Raw genomic sequence first — 15,095 nt, forward strand, 5'->3', positions numbered from 1 at the left:
AATCCTCCACTAAACTTTTGGGTTGGCATTACTTTTGATTGTTTTTGTACTAATTGCATGCTTTGGTGTTTTTCGTGTACTTTGTAAGGTTTGGGCCACACCCATGTGGGAGTGGAGATTCAACTCTAGTCCAGCTGCCAGCTATTTGGAGTTGAGTACAGGGAGCAGCTGATTGGGAAGGACTGGAGCCCTTCTCCATAAAGGGGAGAGGAAACAGGAAGGGGGAAGGTTGCTGTTGTTTTAGTAGGACACTGTTGCAGCAGGGAAGCCTTGGAGACTCCAGGATGAAGAGTACACATTTTAACAGGAATGACTTTTTAACCTGGCCTGGTTTTACTTTTAAAATAATCTGATGATGCTGGAGGGAGGACTCATTTTAATTAGGACGTGGACAACTGCTGGTGATTCCAGTGCCTTTGCAGGACTTTTGCCTTCAGACTGCTGCTATTTTAATGTCCCACGCACATCTGGTCAAGGTGGAGGAGTTGCTACCATCTTCAGAAATCGCTACAGGTGTAAACAGGTTTTATTGGACTTTTATTTTTCCAGTTTTGAATTGTTACTGTTTGAAATATCCTGTTCTCCGCTGTACTGTGCACAATAATATACAGGGCCCCAAAATACAGTAAGGACTTTGGGGTAAGGAATTTGCTGCATTTCTAACTGAAGTCACGATAAAATATGACTCCTTTCTTATTGTCGGGGATTTTAATATTCATGTGTGCTGTCCAGAAAAGCCCATGGTTAAAGAAATTTTGAATCTTACTGATTCTTTTAATTTAGTTCGATGTGTGTTTGCACCCACACAACAGTGTGGCCACACTCTCGATCTGGTTTTAGCGCATGCGTTGCCTGTTTTTAATCTGAAAGTCTCTGACCCTGTTTTCTCTGACCATATGCCGGTTCTGTTTGACATCTCTTTATCTAGAAATGAATTCAGCCATCTCGTTTGTTAAATTCTTTCACTGCAGCACAGTTCTCCACCTACTATAATCAGTTCTCCATTCCTGAGACACTTCAAAACGTAGAGGAACTCAGTTCTTGGTTTAATACCACTTGTCAGACTGCCTTGGATATTGTTGCCCCTCTAAAAATCAGGCATCCTAAGACTAAGTTTGAACCCTGGTTTAACGATGAAACCTGTGCTGCAAGGCGTGAATGTCGTAGGGCTGAGCAGAGATGGAAAAAAGATAAATTTTGTAAAGAGACCTGTAAGTTAAGAGAGCACTGAGCCTTTTATCAGCTTACAGTAAAAGAAGCAAAGCGGAAATACTTTGCAAACATTATTATGGTGAATTATCAGAAACCACATATATTGAGACTATTTTAAGCCCTCCTGCTCTCAGTTTTGAGCCGTCACATGAAATTTGTGAAACGTTTCTGCACTTCTTTATAAACAAGGTAGCCTCGGCTAGGGCACGGATTCTTTTGCCCACATCTGACCCCTCTGATCCTCCAATTTGCTCGGCTGCCTTTCAACAGTTTGAGTCGGTTACTCTTGCTCGGCTACAGGAGGTGGTGGATCGTTTAAAGCCTGTAGGCTCACCTTATGATGCTCTCCATCCCCGTTTTCTAAACGAAGTTTTTTCTACCAAAGGTTAAACTATTTTAACCATTTTAAATAGCAGCCTTACCTCAGGTGTGGTTCCAAAGAATTTCAAAGATGCAATTGTGCAACCACTTCTTAAGAAACCTGGGCTACATACAAACGCTGTTGAAAACTTTAGACCAATATCTAAGCTGCCATTTTTAAATAAAGTCTTGGAAAAAATAGTATATGACCAATTGATCCCATACTTGAATGCACAAAATGTTCAGGAGATTTTCAAATCTGGTTTTAAAGCAATGCATAGCACTGAATCAGCACTTTTTTTAAATTTTTAATGATACATTTTTATCATGTGATTCTGCTGCATTTGACACTGTAGAAGATGAAATTTTAATCTCGCGTTTGGAGCAGTGTGTCAGTATAACAGGTGTGGCTCTGAAATGGTTCAGGTCTTACTTAACAAATCGAACCTTTTCAGTTCGCTTAGGAAACTGAGTCCTCCCGTGCTCCCTTGTCTCATGGAGTACCACAGGGTTCCATTCTGGGCCCTATCCTGCTTTTGCTTTATTTACTTCCCTTGGGCTCAATTCTTAGGAAACATGGACTCTCTTTTCACTGTTATGCAGATGACTGCCAGATTTATGTTCCTCTTAAAAAGAAAGATGGGTCGTCTGTAAATCATTTGCAAACATGTCTGGAGGACGTCAAGTCGTGGTTGGCGCTAAACTTTCTTTGTTTTAATGATTCTAAGACTGAAGTAATGGTGTTCAGACCTGCCTCCATTGGTGTTCAGTGTGTTGATTTGCAAACCCTGAAATCATTTGGTAAACCAGAGATTGTAAATCTGGGTTTTAAAATTGAGCCTGAACTTAAGCTTGAAAGCCAGATCGGGTCTGTTGTAAGGTCTTGTTTCTTTCATCTGAGGCAGCTGGCCAAAATTAAGCACTTTCTTGCGTGACAGCAATTTGAAACAGTAATCCATGCCTTTGTAACCGTTCGGCTGGATTACTGTAATTCTCTTTATTATGTGGTGAGTCGATCTTCTGCTTTTCGACTGCAGCTACTTCAGAATGCTGCTGCACGTCTTCTAACTGGCACTCGTAGATGCGAGCACATCACCCAGTTTTATATTCACTTCATTGGCTGCCGTGCATTTTAGGATCCATTTTAAGCTGCTTTTATTTGTTTTTAAATGTTTGTCCAATGCTGCCTGTCTGTACCTCTCTGAGCTTCTTCATCCATACATACCTTCCCAGCCCCTCAGGTCGGTAGACTGGCTCCTCCTGAGCGTGCCCAGGACTAATCGTAAGCTCAGAGGGGATCGGGCGTTTGCTGTGGCAGCACCAAAACTGTGGAATGAGTTGCCTTTACATGTTAGACAGGCACCTTCCTTATCCGTTTTTAAATCACATCTTAAAACATATCTATTTACCTTGGCTTTCAGCACAGCAGGACTTGTTGTTGTCTCTTAATATGTTTCTTATTAATTATATTATTTTTAATTTTAAGATATTCTATATGTAATTTAAACTTTTTTCTCTTTGTTTTATATTTGTAGCACTTGTTGGATGTAAAGTGCATTATAAATAAAGATGCTATGCTACTCAAGTAAAAGTTAAAAAGCACAGACTCTGAAATGTACTCAATGTAAGAAAGTAAAAAGTAGCTCTTTGGGGGATGCTTATACTAGAGATGGCACGATACCACTTTTTTATGACCGATACCAATATCATAAATTTGTATATCGGCTGATACCAATATGAATCCAATATAGTGTTTTTTAATCAATAAAACTTTTTTTTTTTTTTATATTTTGCTGCTTTTTGTATAAGTTCATACTCAAGTTAAAAACAAAAACAAAAAAAACAAAACACTAAAGCTATTCTGTTATACCTGTATGCAAAACATACACTGCACCCAAAATATTTCATAGTTCAGCAACACTGATCAATCTAATAAAGTTAAACCTGCACCATCCTCCTCATTCTGGTATTTTAACGAGTAAGCAACCTAACTAATAGGGTTGCAAACTCCCAGCAAAAAAAAAATAAAATAAAAAAAAATCAGGAACCACCCTCCACCTCATGATGCTTAATCGACGTAATCAACTTCAATTTGATGCAGTGTGAAAAAAATGCACAGAAATAAATTTTTCAAGAATAATTAAATAGATTCAACATTTTTCTTCAACAGAATTGCAGACTGCACAGATGGAAAAAGTACTATAGCTTACTAGGGTATATTAGACTTAATAGTTACTATATACAGTAATGGACTTCTATACATTTTTCATCATATTAAAACTTTGGGTGTAAGATAATTATTTATTAAAAGCTAGACATTTTAAATGAGAATAAGAAAGAAAAGTAGTCTTTGTGCCCCCTTTTCCCTGTTCATGCCCTATCGGCCCCCCTGGCTAAACTTTGCGAGATCCGCCCCTGCACAGTTACCAGCCGTCAGCTGCGTAGAAAAAGATCCTGGTGTAGAAAGTAATATTAAATAAATTCTAACAACAGATTATCAAGCTTAAACGTGCTGCTGTTGTTCAGCCGCTGGTTTCCTCTTTCTGGCACAAAGTGGGCGATAAACAAACAAGAGAGACTCGCGACAGAAAAGCCGATCAGCTGATCATTGATCAGTTTCACGATTGAAGTAGCAACAGCAGAGGGAGGGAAGAGGCAGTCGCTCCACATATCGGTTGTTAAGCTTAACGCTGGAATGCTTTACAAACATTCAGAGATGAACTTACACTCTTGCTTTACTTCTCTCTGGGGTAACTTTCTCGGAGATGAAATGCCGGATTGGTAGCGAGGCTACAAATACACACAGCCGCTCTATCACATGACACATACTGCTGCAACGTGCTACGGTTATGAGCCGAGTTACGCCATGTTGCAAGTTTTGTGAGGTGCTTTTTTGATATTTAATGGATCGGATTACATGTTTTATTTCTCTCCGATATCCGATCCATTAATTTACATCAGTATCGGACCGATACCGATACGTAATATCGGATCGGTCCATCTCTAGCTTATACCAGCTATTTTTGTGCAAGGCACACTGAACCTTCTGCTATATTAATGTAATAAGAAAATAATATCAGTAGATGGGAATAAAAACTTTATTTCAGTCTATACTTAAATTCTAATAAATGTACTCAGCTTGAATCAGTAAAACATGAGCAGAGAAAAAGGAAATAATAAATATCTATTCTCTGTAGACTGTAGAGACTGATTTTGCCTCTAAACAGGAAAATTATTACAGAAGAAGTTAGTGATTTTCAGCAGGTGGTGGAAACCCTAAAGTCAGTTTTAATGGCTCAGCACAGGGAAAAGAGTCACAACTCACAATTTCTACTGAGAGCTCCAGTAGATTTTCTTAGTGTGCAGGCTGTGCTCAGCAGACCTGCAGCTCTTTGTGGATTTATACACCTGGATTCAACCAGATGTGAGCAGATGTTTTATGAATTGTCCTGGCCAATTTCCATCCTCTACACCGACAGTATTGTTTATATTAACTTAATACTAGATGGCCACTGTGCATCACAGTACAGCAAATAAACCTGTTTATCCTACACTAACCTACAGAGGATTTTCTATTGAGCCTCAAAATAACAGTCCGTTTGTTTTTCAGCACATTAAACAACACGAAAAAAAAACAAAAAAACAAACAAACAGTGTGACATGTACAGACCCAATATCTGACTTGGAACAGAATAGCCCTTTATTGTCATTGCACATGTACAAAAAAAATTGTGTAAATTATTATTTAAAAACATGAGGACTTACATTTAAACTTCTAGTTTATCAAACACCACTGAGCAGCTGTTGTCTTTAAATCCAATCTCTCTTCCTGTCCTGTCTTTCTCCATCTCTGAGTAAAGTTTGCTCTTTCTTTTCTCTCCCTGTGAAAAACAGCAGCTGTACCTTTAGCTGCAACACACTGTACGACAAACTGCACACAAACAGTTTGATGTTTGTTGGGCTGATACAAACGCTGCATTTGAAATGACCTGTCACTTAAAAAATGTCACTCCCTTTATGCTCGCCCCTCTTTTGTAGGGTAAGCTAGATGCCAAGGTGCCCAAACCGCAACTTATGGACACCTGCAGTCGTTCCAGTTTTGTGACAGGAATAAAAAAAGAAAGAAAGAAAGAAAAAAGAAAACAATCCACTTTAACCACTGACAATGGCCCACAATTGTGCCTCTTTGATCTCTTTTTATGCTACATCCTGCCTTTCATGCATTACTATTCACGCTCCAATCAGTTTGATGTGTGAAGGCGGCAGTAACATGAAATAATAACTTCCCTCAAATGTCTTAAACTTAATGAGCCTGCTTTAAAATGTAAGGAGTGGAAAATACAGATTTTTTTTTTTTTTTTTTTTTTTTTTAAATGTAGAGGGTAAAAATAAAAAACCCAAAACAATAACTTGTAATAAAGTATAAGTAAAGTACAGATGCCTGAAAATTGTACTTAAGTACAATAAGGAAGTATTTGTACTTTGTTACTTCCCACCTATGCCCATTACTGTATGTTCAAACTAACAAAGTGAGAAAGAGAAGAAATGTAAAGGTGATGAATACCCCGCGCTGTACTCGAACTGACAGCAGGCAAAAGAAAGATAACAGAAATAATTATGAAATCAGGCAACCAATATCAAAATGATCTGGAAAGTAGTTCAGTCTGCAACCTCATGACATACAGCAAATAGCTTATTGCTGTAGAGTGAAAACAGGTGTACCTAATAAAGTGGCTGCTAGATTTACTAAAGAGGTTCAGTATCAGTTTTGTGACTCAAAGTATTTTTGTGGCTTTGTGAGTTTCACTTTCAGGAGATGAAAATTTGTAATTCACATTTGCATTATTTAAAGTCTGTGGCATATAATTTGCTGCAAATTGCAAGAAATGTAACACTGAAAACAATCCTGTCTTATGCCTGTTGTGGTCGTGATAGTCGCTATTAGGAAAGTTTATTTTTAAGAGGGGGAAACAATATCACAACCAGTGCATCATTGTTGTGTTTGTTGTTTTGACTGTGTTCACCTGATGTTTTCTATCTCTGAATATAATATTAATATTAACTATTCTGTTTGGGAATGCAAACTTTGAGGTAGCAGGAGTCATTCCTTGGGAGCAGGGACCGTGGGAGTCATGTTTGTGTTGCTCTGGTTTTCCCTGGGACCACAAAGAGTGTTATGCTACATGATGAGTCTAGATTCAGCCTATGCTGTCCAAGTGTGGAGGATGAAGTGTATGGGGTGGCATTTCCCTCAATGGAAAAACAATGCTTTTCACCAGTGGAGGATATATCAATGCGTCGAGTTATCAAGATAAGATTCTACGACCAGTGACAACACATGATCCCACAGAGTGAGGTTTATGTGGAAGTGGAAACGATAAAATAGCCTGCCTGCAGTTCTGACCTCAACCCCACTGAACACTTGTGGGTGTGCTTAGGTTTGCTGCTCATATCAGTGACAGACATAACCAGACTGGCTTACTTGTGAAAAAGAATGGGATGCCATCCCACAGAAGTGTGTGACCATGCTGGTGGTGCCAGGGTGTTGTGCATGTCTCTTCTACATTCTACTAAAGCAACTCTCTATTAAATGAACACATTTTTAAACTGCCAATATTCTTCAGACTTCAATTATCAGTAGCCCAGTAAGCAGTTTGGCATTGGCAGAGAAGATTTGAGATGGCCATAGTATAAGGTTTGTGAAGCACTGTTACACAAATTTCATTAATTGTACTTGTACTAAGTTTATGTGTTGTCACAGTTCTATTACATTTAAGATAAATCAGCCTGAAAAAACAAAGGTAAACCATCAAACTCACCTTGTGGAAGTAAATGTATCCCTGCGTCAGCTCATCAGAACCCTCTCCAGAGAAGATCACCACACTGTCAGTCTTCTGTCTGATGTACTTTGAAATCAAGTACATGCCTGTACAGTTAATAGTAAAAGAGTGTAGAGTAAAGTGCATTCCTGTTCATGTACCCTTATAAAAACAAATCACAACCTACTGAATGTATAATATATAACTAGAATGCTGTTATGTTTGATTACAGCACAGTTAATATCCTACATGTCGCCTTCACCCACTTCTTTGACCATTTAACAAACTGACTCAAGTGCCATTTCAATTCATCAAGCAACTTGTTTTGATTTGGCGCTATACAAATAAAACGTAACTTATCTTAAAACTCTAAATAGATCAAACTTTTTTACACTGCAAACCACCAAAACCATTTAAAGTAAACAGTTCTTCGTTCATTCATTCATTTCAGTCTAAACCAATAAATATCACATAAAAAGAAAATTAAATGCAGAGAAATATTCTGCACACCATCTTCCTCACACATCCAAAACCAGATGTAGAGGTTATTTCTGAGACTGGTATAACCTAATTTTTCCATGTGTCGTTTGCTCGGTTGTTACTTGTTCAGACTTCTCTTTGCATTATGAGCATGACCTACACTTTTTCTGTCAAGTAACAACTTAATATTTGATGGCTGCAGCTCAGGAGGCAGAGCAGGTCACCTACTAATCAGAAGGTTGATGGTTCGACCTCCATCTGCTCCAGTCTGCATGCCAAATATCCTTGGGCAAGATACTAACCCCAAGTTGCTGTCCAATGCATCCATCAGAGTAAGAATGTGTGTGAACGTTAGATAGAAAGCACATACTTATAAGTAGCATAGAAAAAAAAGTGCTTGTGCGAATGGGTGAAGAGGACAAGTTGTGTAAAGCGCTTTGAGTGCTCAGAGTAGAAAAGTGCTATATAAGAATAAGAAGTCCATTTACCATTTATTCTTTAAATGTCTTTGATTTTGATGCTGTGCAAAAGCCTTGAGCCACCAATCATTTTTCTATATTTTGCAGTGAGGCCAGATTTTCACCTATTGTAATTTTTTTTAGCTTAGAGTTTGTATACTGTCTGTCCAGCTGCTTGTAAAGAGCTAAAGTTATCTTAGTCACATAATGCAGCCGTTTCTGTCCTTGAACCTGTTTGCTCTTTACCATTGCACTCTCGTCCTTTCGTGCAATAAAAATTAATGTTCATATCCTTCTCCAACAACTGAAATCAGCTGAGTTCAGTTCACTTTCCCAGAATGGAGTTAACTTTAAGAGCAAACTTGTTCAGGAAAGACAAATAAGTACTAGATCGTGTAAGAGCGTGAACTGTTGTCTGTCTATATGTTGGCCCTTAGGTGCAATGCATCTCTCCAGGGATTGGCATCAGCTTTTCTGCAACTTTATTCACATTATTGCCAACATAGGACAGGCTTGCCAGGGGGGGCAGCAAATTTTATGTGGTGGCCAGTGCCCCCTCTGACGCCCATTTGGTGGTGCCCTGATACAAGGCCACGTAAATTTTGATAACTTTTTCCCTTAATAAGTGAAAAAATAATTAAAAAAACTATTTTAAAACATGTTTGACAATGTAAAACATTTAAGTATGACAAATAAGCAAAAAACTAAAATCAAGAAGGGACAAACTTTTTCACAGCACTGTATATAAAGTGCTTTGTGTTCCACTCACCCACAGAGGCACGTATTGTGGTGATGTCATAGCTCTCCAGGTGGAAGATGACATCCTTCACAACTTCAATACCTTCTTCTACAGTGAATGTCACCTCATGGTGTTCACTACCAATATGAGTGGCCACCTGACAAAACACCAATTGATGATTAAAAACACAGCAAGACCTTTTTTTAAGGAATCGGTCACACACGCCAATGTTATAAGCTTAAGTTATAAGTTAGAAACAGGTCTTATAAGTGAGGGACAAACCTTGCGAGCAGCTAGGACGTCTGGACTGTCGTCTGATCCGATTGCAAATGTCTGAATGGGATATGGCAGCTTCTCCTCTTTGGCCAGTTTCACAAGTGTAGCAGCAACCAAACTGGAGTCCAGACCACCTGAACAACAGTAATATACGTTTATATTCTATATCTGGAGTTCCAGAGGGTTCTATGCTGAGAACAATTGGATAGATAAAGTTGGGCATCATCTGAATAGCAGTAAAAATGCATGCAGTGTGTTTTAATGATACCATCTAAGAAAAGCTACTATAATGTAAACAGAAGGACCTAGCACAGAAGCCTGTGGAACTCCAAAATTAACCTGTGTGTGTGTGAAGAGGACTCCTCGTTTATGTGAACAATTGGAATCTATATCTACGTCATATCTAGATATGATTCAAACACAGTACGGTACCTTTAATACCTACAGAATGTCTAATCGCTGTGATAAAATACGATAGTCAACAGTATCGAATGCCTGGTTGAGGATTAGGAGGACAAGCAGAGATTAGTGCTAAACCATTCCTCTCCAGATGATCAGAAAGCTGTTTTATAACCACTCTTTCAAGAATTTTTGAGAAAAAAATTAAAGATGAATCAAGTGATGTAGTGGTTTAATTACTGCAAGCTTGAAGGCCTGTGGTATGTAGCCCGTTAACAGAGATAAGTTGATTGCATTTAAGCTCGAAGCATTATTTAATAATAGGTCTTCTTTGAGCAGTACTTGTACAAAAAAAATATGTTTTTTAAAGTTTGGAGAAAGTGATCAGTGAAGTTAACTCAAAAAGATCGATTGGAGAACAAGACTAAAAAGCAAGAGATTGAATAACAAATGCTGCATTTCTAACAAGGCTTGGACTGTAAAATGATTTACTTACAGAAGTCAAAGAAAAAGCTGTGAGCTTAGTTTTTTTAAGGACTACGATTTAAATCACTGTGTGACCAAACATGCAGAAAAATACAAGAACTTGTCTGATGAATTGTGGGTCAAGGAGTCGGATGCTTTGCTAGCTACACTGCAAAGCCAACAATGATTTATTTTTATTTTTGTTACAAATCTACACACATCCAGGGATGCAGCTGACAAGGCAAGTTGTTTCATATCCCACACAAACTGTTTTCTGATGGAGAGCTTATTAAAGAGAGCTGGGTGGATAAATCAGTGCACTTGTTGGAGCCTAAAACAGACTTTAGCTTTTTTGCTGAATGAGAAAAGTGAACTGAAACACATCTAAAGCATTTATTGTTTTTCTATGGAGTTGATTAAATGCTTACATTTGTAAAAGAACTATTCGGTATTTTTTAGCCATGTGTTAAATATAAAATGAAGTACTGATATAATTATTGTTTTCTTGTTTATGACTTTGATTTTTGACTTACTCCACAATTTTATATCTTTATCTTAATACAATATCCTTCATCTTTTGATTACCAGTAACATAATCCAAATTAAATAATTTACTGCTCTGTACAGTTGGAGAAAATTAATATTAAGCATAGTTAAACAGAGGTCATTATTGGTTCGCCCCTGTGATTAAAGTGTAATTAAAGTAGTGGGTGTTTTTTTTTTTTTTTTTTTTACATTTTAAGAGAAGCCCATTGAGTTTAATAACAGTTTAAATCCCATTCTGAGGCTGTCATTTACAGCAGCGGTCCCCAACCCCCGGGCCTCGGACCGGGTCCGTGAGTCGTTTGGTACCGGGCCGCGAGAGTTGAGGCTCAGGTGTGAAATGTCTGGTTTTCAGGGTTTTTATCGGTTTTCAGCGTTATTTTGTTATCGTTTTTATCGTTAACTCGGTTTTCCTGGGTCTTTTCACGTGTGTTATGAATAAATCTTTTTTTCGGTATCAGTACTAGTTTTATTTTGTTGTATTTATCCGCGACACCTTAAAGGCCGGTCCGTGAAAATATTGTCGGGCATAAACCGGTCCGTGGCGCAAAAAAGGTTGGAGAAAGCTCAGACAGGACCACTCGAGCTTCAATCCGAGGAGACTTGTTTATACCCCACAGACGGACAGCATTTGGGCAGAACGTCCTCTCTGTTAAGGGAGGCCATCTGTGGAACAGTCTTCCTCAACCCATTAGAGAATGCTCTACACTCAATTTGTTTAAGGCAAAGGTTAAAAACTGGTTATGGACAAATCAAGTGTGTGATCATGTATGAGTTGTATAGTTTTAATGTTTTATTTGGGAACAGAATGGTGTGTATGTGTAAGTTTGGTGATGGAGTTTTTATTATGAATGAATGATGAATTTTTATGAATTATTATGTCTATTTTTTTTATGCTTAAGGACAACAGATCGAAATTAGCCCTTGGCTATAATCTGGTATGTTTACATTCATGTAATTTTTTTTTTTTTTTACATTTATGTTCATTAACATGCACTGTCCTAAATAAAATAAATAAATAAATAGACCGCTGATTTACAGTATCCACATGGATGTTAAAATCACAATAGTTTGGGAACTGTTTGGTCTTTGGTTGTTTAATACGATGGAATGGAAGCTGCTTCAAGGATTCTAACAATAAGGCTCAGAGGTGTTGATTCATTTAAACCAGGGGTGTCAAAGTCATTTCAGCCCACTTCGACCTTAAGTGGGTCAGACCACTGACACCTTTCTGTCAGTGTAAAGAAGTTCCATATTGAACAGTTTTTCTACATGATACAGATAAAACTGCTGTGACAAAGGAAAGAAATCTGTCAACAACTCTTTGGAGTTGTATTGTAAGAAATAAATGTATAAAATGAATCCAGTTTTGAGGGGGTGGTATGCATTCACTACTAGGGAGAACACACATAAGGTTTAAGGCCTTTTTTCATTAACAATGGAACATGGCTGAAAATATAAACTGATATCACTTTAGCCAGCTCCTAATTTTATAAATTCTGCACTCAGTTTTGCAGTCTCCAGTATCATTGAAGTACAGCCAGATGCTGCTCATTTTACGTTTTCGCTTCTTTCCGCTACACTTGCTGTCTGCAGAACGTCTGCCCCACTTCCTTCTTTCACATAATGGCACGATCTCGGTCTGTCTTTGCATGTGATTGGCTGCATGGTGTGCCCATCAAAATAAATGCCGAAAGATTTGGCTCCCACCTAGAGATGGGCCATTAATAACTGACATATGAAATTATCTCACAAGCCAAAAGTAATTGTATTCGGCCCACAGGCCACATGTTTCACACCCCTGATTTAAATGATCATAATCATTGTGCTGTATCCAGGTTTTTCTAAAGCAAAGTAAACTATGTTGATCAATTATAAACTCGTGTACTAGCAGGGAGAGACCTGATGTTTACAAATCCACATTTCACTGTTTTACTCTTTGGTGCAGTTGAGCATACTATACAGTTCTTGATGAGGATGTACACTTCCTGGACAGGGAGGAACGCTGGTTTGAGCGGGGAGCCAAGGACGTCATTTACATGAAAAGGGAAAGACCATCTCTGAATCGAGGAGGGGGCCTAAGGGTACATCTTTCGCCATCTTACAATGCTGTGATTGCAGCCATTCCCCAACTCTCTGTGAATGGTACTCATGGCCATTGATTAATGATCTTTGATCAGTGGTTGATGATCAATGGTCATGAGAATTTGAATATTAATGATCAAGAAACTGACCTCCCAGCTCACTGTTTGCCATTGGCTGTAGTTTCAGTCATTATGCAAATGTCCTGTTTATAATGTTGAGGAAATCTGCATTCAGTCACTTGGATGAGTGACGAAACGTTTCTCCCACTGAAAACGCTACGTCCAGATGAACAGAATCAACTTTTTTGGGATGATTCTAACTTCAGCGGGCAGTGCCATAAGAGGCTGTCACAGCTGTCATCCATCACATCTACTACACCTTCCCTATTTCAGTAGCTGCCGGGGCCCAGAGGAGAGAGCTGTGTGGTTTGTGCGCAAGCTGGAGAGGGCAGCTGAGAAGCTGCATGTACAAAATGACCATGACATTAGGGCTGCCACGATTAGTCGACTAGTCACGATTACGTCGACTATCAAAATCGTCGACGACTGATTTAATAGTCGACAAGTCGTTTGAAGCTTTGTAAGATCCCAAAAGACGCAGGAATAAGTAGTAGGATTTAAGAGTGTAATAACGGACTGAAACAGAAGATGGCAGCACTGCATGTACAAGGATGCCAGCTGCCGTTAAACCCCGAAGAAGAAGAAGCTGTGTCCCAGAATTCACAGCGCAGCCCAGCTCAGTTTCCAGCAATGGCGGCAACTAGTTAGTTTTAATATTACTCTTATTATTCTTTCTGGGTCACAAAATAAACGTTTAATATATTTTCAGGCGAGAATGTAGCTGTGTAAACCTCAAATATCTGCTCAGTTTATCAAGACACCACATATTTTCAAAAGCACTCCGACGTTTTCGGAGACGTCTGTTACCCACTAGCTCGATAGCTAGCCGGGGGCAAGGCTCACTAGAGCCGTGAGAACACCGGACTCCCGGCAAATCGTTTTCAAACCCACCGCCGTCTTTCGCTACTCAGGTTAAACATATATAAGTCACTTAGATAACTTCAAAATGTTATCGTTTGGCTTTTTTTTTAGTATTTTATTTGTTCCTGAGTAAATCGGTTTGGCTGAGATTAAAGTTATAGTTTTTACACAGCTGAATAAACGTCAAGCAGACAGCTGATTATCAGAAGTGTGAGATGCTCGAGAATATACTCCGGTGTCCTGTTATATGTTAGATAGCAAGGAGTTTATTAAACTTCACCGAAACAATCTGCAGATTTCATTAAAATTTAATAAACTATCATCTTGCCTTTATTTTTAGTTAGCACAAACCTTAAACACTTACAGCTGTAAGCTGATGATAGTTATATAAGAGCAGATGCTGCTGGTGCAATAAGCTGTACGTTTTACGTCCAATGGATGATGATCTGATTAGTCGACTAATCGCAAAAATAATCGGTGACTAGTCGACTATCAAAATAATCGTTTGTGGCAGCCCTACATGACATTAATGCTTATGATCAGTGTATATTAACTTTTAACCACAACTCTATATGTAAATTGGATTGCGATGAATTGCAAATAAAACACTTCTTCACTTGTGAATGAACAGAAAGCTCATCACATGTAAGTGAAGTTAATGTTACTGTCAGACAGGTCGACTTACTCACACAGAATATGTCTATGTATGAACGCCTACTCTTAGGCACAGACTCCCAGAAGCCAAATGAAAATGCAAGCCCTTTCAAAAAGGACATAAGATTAACACACACACACACACACACACACACACACACAAACAAACATGTTGTTCTCCACATAGCAGATGTTACCTGACAGAAGACAACCAATTCTCCTGTGAGCCATGAGACGTTTCCTTACAGCATTTTCAAACAGATTTCTGATGTTGCTCTTCACCAGTTCCTCATCCAAACCTAGGGAGACAAACTCTTTAATGTCCTTCACAAATACCATCTACCACTAGAAATGCTTGATGTTTAAAGTGGTGAATAGACTCTTACTTATAGGTAGTTTCTCCACTGTATCATAGATGGCATGAGAAGGCTGTTGTTTGCAGCAGTGAAACTGTTCCATCTGAATAGACTGAACTTTGCCACTTGGCTTTAAATCAAAGACCTCAAAGTGCCCAGGGGGGAAGGGGACAATGCTGGCAGGAGTACCCATGCCATGGGTAATGTCTATCAAGCCTGTGATCAGAATAAGGTTAGTAATGCAAACATATAAAGAAGCAACATTCAGG

The 15,095-nt window shown here is 38.6% G+C and overlaps 1 protein-coding gene across 2 annotated transcripts in view; it reads right to left on the reverse strand.

Annotated features, from left to right (window-relative positions):
- Positions 1-15,095, reverse strand: part of asns (asparagine synthetase) — a 31,095-nt gene that overhangs the window by 6,079 nt on the left and 9,921 nt on the right. For both annotated transcript variants that reach the window (XM_084919311.1, XM_084919310.1), the window contains exons 4-8: positions 14,857-15,042; positions 14,668-14,769; positions 9,351-9,478; positions 9,099-9,225; positions 7,392-7,498 (exon numbers count right to left, since the gene is read on the reverse strand). In XM_084919311.1, the coding sequence (XP_084775437.1) occupies positions 7,392-7,498; positions 9,099-9,225; positions 9,351-9,478; positions 14,668-14,769; positions 14,857-15,042 (650 nt within the window). The remainder of the gene's footprint in view (positions 1-7,391; positions 7,499-9,098; positions 9,226-9,350; positions 9,479-14,667; positions 14,770-14,856; positions 15,043-15,095) is intronic.

This window comes from Perissodus microlepis, chromosome 22 (assembly GCF_051167445.1).
Source record: "Perissodus microlepis isolate ML-2025 ecotype Zambia chromosome 22, ASM5116744v1, whole genome shotgun sequence".
NCBI classification, from domain to species: domain Eukaryota; kingdom Metazoa; phylum Chordata; class Actinopteri; order Cichliformes; family Cichlidae; genus Perissodus; species Perissodus microlepis.